This window comes from Asparagus officinalis, chromosome 5, assembly GCF_001876935.1.
Source record: "Asparagus officinalis chromosome 5, Aspof.V1, whole genome shotgun sequence".
NCBI classification, from domain to species: domain Eukaryota; kingdom Viridiplantae; phylum Streptophyta; class Magnoliopsida; order Asparagales; family Asparagaceae; genus Asparagus; species Asparagus officinalis.
The window spans coordinates 121,734,891-121,741,624 of NC_033798.1; the positions used below are offsets into that span (position 1 = coordinate 121,734,891).

General features: G+C 36.7%; 1 protein-coding gene across 1 annotated transcript in view; it reads left to right on the top strand.

Moving 5' to 3' along the window:
• Window positions 1–6,605, top strand: part of LOC109841010 (stromal processing peptidase, chloroplastic) — a 38,655-nt gene extending 32,050 nt beyond the window's left edge. Inside the window, exons 24-26 of the mRNA XM_020409850.1 lie at window positions 708–855; window positions 3,962–4,091; window positions 6,276–6,605. Of these exons, the coding sequence (XP_020265439.1) occupies window positions 708–796 (89 nt within the window). The 3' untranslated portion in view covers window positions 797–855; window positions 3,962–4,091; window positions 6,276–6,605. The remainder of the gene's footprint in view (window positions 1–707; window positions 856–3,961; window positions 4,092–6,275) is intronic.

Consider the following 6,734-nt stretch of genomic DNA (forward strand, 5'->3'; position numbering starts at 1 on the left):
ATTCCTTTAGGTGCTGATATTCCCTGTTTCTCAATTACTTTGATAGCACAAATTCATTCCGTGTCTGCACAGGGGAGTAAACTTTTGGAGAAGAGGAAGCCTTCAGTAACTGTTCAGACAAACCGAAAGGGCCCCAATCAAAATTCTACTTAAATTTCGGTTAAATAAATCTATATATTAAATAAGTGACTATTGACAAATAAAAACATCATAAGTGACAATTGACAAATAAATAAATAAAACGAGTGACAAATAAATAAATAAAATAAGTGACAAGTCAATCAACAAATCCAAAACTGACGGAACAGATTGATTGCCCAGCCCTAGTGTGAACAGGTCTGTGGTATATAAGTTCTATAGTCACTTTCTTTTCCTTTCACCTACCATTTTTTATATTCGTACTGTATCACTATCACCACAATCAATAAGTCTGTTTGCCCTTAAAAAAAGTGTAATGAGGATTGAATGATCCCACCCCAGTATGCCTACTGCTAATCTTTCAAGGGCTAACATTCTCTTCATACCAATCATCTACATAGATAGGAGGAGAATCATATATGATCTTACCTGCATCATATCAGGCGCTTAGTTTTCTAATCCACTTCAGTATATTGTTTTTTGAAGTAGTCCCCCCCCCTTCTTTTTCGTTGGTTTTCCCCTCTTTTTCATTTTTGTGGACCTCACTATGATGCCTTACTGGTAAACAGGAGCAATAGATGATGTTACAGATATTGGAGAGCAAGGTTTTTCTCCCATTGGTCGTGGCTTATCGACAATGACACGGCCCACAGCTTGATTTTATACAGATATTGGCAATTTTTTCCTTTTCTTTGAGGGGACCTTGACCACATGGAGGTATGTTCATCACGATTTTTGGTTGCCCTTATGCTAAATCATTTTGCTTGATCATATCTTATTAAACACACTATCTTCATAATAGATATCCTTCTGTTTTTTTAACATTATTCTTTGTGTTCTTTTTCTTTTGAATCATAAATAAACTTGGTAGTTATTATTCTGAGGTGATCTGAATAGATAACGGAACTGATGGGGGCAGGAGGAAAGGGTACAAATTTGTGTTTGTATAAAAAAAAATTAAAATTCGCTTTAATGTGTGCTTTAAAAGGTTAAGACAGGGAGTGGAATGCCTCGATTATGCCAAGAATTTCTTAAATTAAATTTTGTTCAGAGTCAGAACTTTGATACAAAGGCGTAACTTTTATGGATTAATAATATCTTCTGAGTATTTGATGCGTCAATAAGAAAGGGTGTAATTCTAGGGTCCCATATAAATTGTGACAACTTAGGAGAATCACAGACCACTGTGATAGTTAGTTAGCACCTATGTTGCACGGATACGGGTGCGGACATGGAAACGGGTGTGGGTACAGGACACGGAAAAATTGTGACAGTTAGGATACGGAGACGCGGCTGTGTACATACATATTAAATTTAATAGTCTATATGAGGTTGATATTGCTTTTCATTCACATGTTATGAGAACTAAAATCCTTATACAATTTTTTTTGTTTTTTTATCTAGTAGATTATAAATTGAAAAATCGCTTGATTTTGAACTAGAGACCCAAATGATCCTTAAAAATCATACTTATGAACTAGACATGTGCTAAAATGGACCTGTCCCGAGTCCGATGAGTTGCATAAACTTGAGGTGAAGTGTATGATATATGTTCAAGAAGTATATCACGAATTTTTTGAATTAAAGTGTGTTATATAATTGACTACATGTCTGAATAAATGTATGTATACATTCAAGAAGTGTCCAAGAAGTGTCCAAGGAGTGTCAGACAAGGAGATGGACACGGGAGCCTAGATGAAGTGTCCGGGTAACCTAGGTTAGCACTTTTCCCTACCTGGAAGTAGGTTAAACAATCTAAGTTTGTTTCTATTAGGTAATATTATTTAATTGAATTCCTTATATCAAGAGGGTAGGTGTGAAGGGCTGGCCTACGAAGGGGTTGTATTTCCAGATTATCTCTACTTTTTATTCTTCTTGGTGGTGATTTTCTTCCCTCTGTGTGCAGCATGGTGTGTTTTGCCCCCCCCCCCCCACCCCCCCCACCGCCCCTGGCCGCGGGGTGGGAGTGTTGGATAACTGAGGTGCAGTGTATCACACAGGCAACATAAGATTTGCTTCAGGATTCAGGGGAGGGATGTGGCGAGCTCCATCTTGATCTCTGAAGCTCAGTAGGGCATGGAAGGGGCCTCTGAAATTGCCTTATCAATTTTAGTGAGCATATACTGGTTTTCCGTATACTGTAATTGCTCAAAGTTCTGCTCTCAGAAGCTGCAGTTCTTGTGTACAGCAGTTGCTCACAGTTAACCATGTTAGTTGCTGAAAAGAATCTAGATAGTTTTGGCTTTTTGCTAAATTTAGGGAATAACTTGGCCAGTATCACTTTTTGTTTTGATATTTGGGCTTCGTAAGAATGCAGTTCATATGAATAATAGCTCTTGCAAGCCCTGGGGGCCTAAGTAGACCTTTGAGCACCTGTTTTATTACAAAAAATGTTTTTAGCAGCTAAATTTATTTGTAGGAAATTTTCTTCTATGCCTGCCAAGTTTGAAGTTTGAAGTGATCTCCATTGTTTTACTAAAGGTTTTATTTATTGGAAATAAACCCCAATTTTAAACTGAACTGAAATGTGAGAGAAGAGAGAGAAGGAGATATAGACCAGACCTGGCGCTTGCCACTTCTTCTTAGTGTTAAAGGTCCAGAAGCTGCAGCTACAGCTGCTTAGCCTCGCAATTCCCTTGCTTGAGTTTAGAAAAATGAAGCTTAGTACAATGGAGCTAATAACCAGGCTTAGATCAAATCTCACTCAAGAACTGGGTTTGGGGTGCATTCAAGCAATAAAAATCCTGTTCAGTCTGAAACGAGATACTGCTAATTTTTTAATTAGCAGTTGCTCAGGTTAGTATCAAAATGGTGTGAAGCTAGATCTGACCTAAATTAAACCTATTTTATAATGTTTTGCATATAAAACAAACTAAAACTTTTGGCATTACCTCCCTCAATTCACGTTATAATGTTCATTTGAAATGATAATTAAATTCTATCATTTAATATTGTTGTAGATTGAAAGTAGAAGTGGGGGAGATCTACATTTATCTTACAAAAGTATTTCCATCTAAAAGACAACAAAAAATAGACCTACATACTCGAGTGGTCCCCTGGGTAATCTAGTTATCAGCCATCCACCTAACATCCTTCTTCATTTGCATTATATAGTTTTAGCGTAATGTTTAGGATAACTGCTGATATAAGTAGCTAAAAGTGGGAAATTCGAGAGCCTGCAAAAGGAGTCAAGCACTAGAAAAGGGCTCAAGGTAATGAACTTGTGGTGGTACAAAGATGAGATGGTGGTTGGGGTTACCACACGGAAAAGGTGGAGCAAGCACTGAAGATTGATGAAGAGTTTGTAAGGAAAGGAAGCGGAAGATGATGTGAAATTGAAGAGTTAATAACAGAAAGGAAGGAGGTTAATTTGTTATTATTGTTGTTGTTTGTCTTTGTGTAGATGCAAGGTGCTCACGGTGGTGTGATTGTTTTTGTGTTTTTTCTTTTTTGGGTTAGGTATTTTCTCGTGTGTTTGTGTATTCGTGTGCCTGTGGTGAGTTTTGGTGAGGACGGAGAATTTTTGAAGGAAGAAGCTTTGAGTATGACCCTTAACACAATAATAATATCCGCAAACCTGTTAATCTATCGTTAATTTGTTACTATCCAATAAAAAAATCTGTTAAGAGAATTCAAAAGGCTAAAAGTTGATAATAAATATAGATAGGCATATAGCAAAACTATATGGACATAGCAGACCTTCCTGAATCAAATTAATTAATTAAATTTGAGAAATCAAATGAAGCTTGTTTACTTGAGATTGAACAGTCCTTCAGACGTTAAGAAGAATAAATGAGTTTCTCATTGCTGTCCTTTTGTACAGGTCCATAGGAAGGAATATCCAGCACGGGCGGTTTTATAACTGGCAGAACTTCATCTGATTTAGGGCACCTAAAAAATTAGGCAGCAGGTTGTTGGACGATGGGAGAAAAGCTAGGTCCCTATCATCAGAGGTTTGCATCAGAGGCACATCCTCATTCTGCCCATTTGTTGATGAATTTATGGAATCTTTTTACTAAGAGTTTCCATGTTGTATATGTTGGTCCAATGATATCATCTTAGTTAAGAAGACTAGAGAACATAGTGCTAATATAGAAAAGAAATTGAAGCTTTTGAAGAGTTGAAATGAGTTATAGGGAGATATTTTTCAGACCAGATAAATCATTAGTCAGGCTGGTCAGATTTAGGAGATTGATGTTCACCTTATGAAAGCGGGATGATTTAAGTGGACAATATTTCGACTTTAGAACACCCCTAACCAGTAATTATTTGATTTGATTCATTTCCAGCCCTAACCACAGCCAATTAGGTCCCTATCATCAGAGGTTTGCATCAGAGGCACATCCTCATTCTGCCCATTTGTTGATGAATTTATGGAATCTTTTTACTAAGAGTTTCCATGTTGTATATGTTGGTCCAATGATATCATCTTAGTTAAGAAGACTAGAGAACATAGTGCTAATATAGAAAAGAAATTGAAGCTTTTGAAGAGTTGAAATGAGTTATAGGGAGATATTTTTCAGACCAGATAAATCATTAGTCAGGCTGGTCAGATTTAGGAGATTGATGTTCACCTTATGAAAGCGGGATGATTTAAGTGGACAATATTTCGACTTTAGAACACCCCTAACCAGTAATTATTTGATTTGATTCATTTCCAGCCCTAACCACAGCCAATGATGGACATCAAAAGATGGAAGAATATAAGTCTGCTAACTCTATATAATGGTCAATGTGGTGACATTAATTCTTGTTTATAATATTAGAGTTGAGGCTAGCTTGCGTTGTTTTAGATCCACTCAGGGGTGGACCCACGTGGTGGCCCAGGCGGCCTTGGCCCCATCTTGCCCAGTAAAAAAAAACAGGAGGTACTAGTTATTTGCAAATGCTAAATTGAGGGGGGCTACAACATAAAGTGTCTGCACTAAAACAAAACTCACGTGAGCTTCTTATCGTACAGGAAGCAACCAATAAAAAAGAGCTTTTTAGATACTGGTCCCTTAAATTGTTACTATGTTGACATAGCTTCAAGGTCTTCATATTTTGATATCAGTCCCCTAAATCACTTTTATAGTCTATTACTTCTCTCTGTTTTTGGTGCTGTAGTAAGTGAATATCATGATATTTCGCTTCAAATAACTTGAGTTGATATTGCTGAGTACTTCAGAGATTTGTCCCTCGCAATCGAGTTTTTATAAGGAATTTTGATCGATTTTCTCAGGGACTAATCACCAGCTTCAATTGCAATCCCTCGTAACTGAGTTTTTCTCAGGAACTTCAATCACGAACTCTAGAGATCATCTCAGCTCTCCTATGCTCGTGGTTCGCGTTTGCTCCACTTCCAGAGATTAACTCGTAGTGCAATCCCATTGAGTTTTCTAACTTCACACTTGTACTACTGATTAACTTTATAAATACCTAATTGATCTTTAGGATTTCTAAAATTTTGCTCTTTTGATTTGTCTAGTTTTCCCTCTTTGGTTTTGTCTATTTTCCCCTGTTTGAATTTATTTAAGTTTTAGCCTATTAGGGTTTTTTCAATGACATGACACGTCCATCCCATACATGATCGCTCAATTCAATAGTCTCAGACAATTTAAGAATTACTTTGTTATTGTTTTGACTCTTGCAATAGAAATAAGCTAAGATGTCATCAAATATTCAAAGCCTATTAATTGTTTCCTCATGGTTAATTCAATGTGCATTTAATTGAGGAACTACACGTAGTACTATAGCCATATTCACAATTCGGCAGTAGTACTGGGGTTCTATCTGCAACAATCAAACTAGAGGATTTCTATCCACAATCCTGCAGTAATTATGTGGTGAAAATTCTAAAATAACCTTAAATATATGTGTATCTTGTTTAGCTATTAAATTTCTTGGGGCCCCCTTCATAAAATTCCTGGGTCCGCCACTGGATCCAATGGAGCATATATTTGTGCTCTTAAATCTCTGCAGATATGTGCCTTCATTCTATAGTAGCAGGCATCTTTTTTGTTTCACTCATTCATTCACATGTATTCTCAAAATTGCTAGGACATCTGAATTCCCCATAGGTTCTTAATACATGGGATTGAATTAACTGTAAATGATGTGAATCAATTGTGATCTGTTCGACCTTCTTAATATTGCAGGTCTCAAAATTGCTAGGACATCTGAAGCTCTCTCGTGCAGTTTTGAGAGGTTGTACCTGTAACCATCAGCGGCAGCGGCAGCCACAATTAAGGAACGAGTAGCGATTTTCGATATTGTTTGCTCTTACCATTTCCGACTTATACTAGTTCAATTAGAAGGCGTTAAATAAACAATTTTTTTCTTGTAAATTATTCAAGTTCAATAGCAGCAATCTGCTTCATATTCTGTCAATTTCTATTTTTTAGCAATGCAATAGATGGGAGTGCAAAAGCTGAATAATGTTATTGGTAAAGATAATTAAAAATAAAGGTATTTGGTGACTTGCGTTACCCCTATAAATTGTTGCTGAAAGATATTTTGATTTTCGGATTTCTGGATTACGATTTTGGACAGCAGCGCTTAACTCGGAGTGACATTGTGTTTTTATTCTCTTTGGGTAACTGTCATATTTGTGCAGT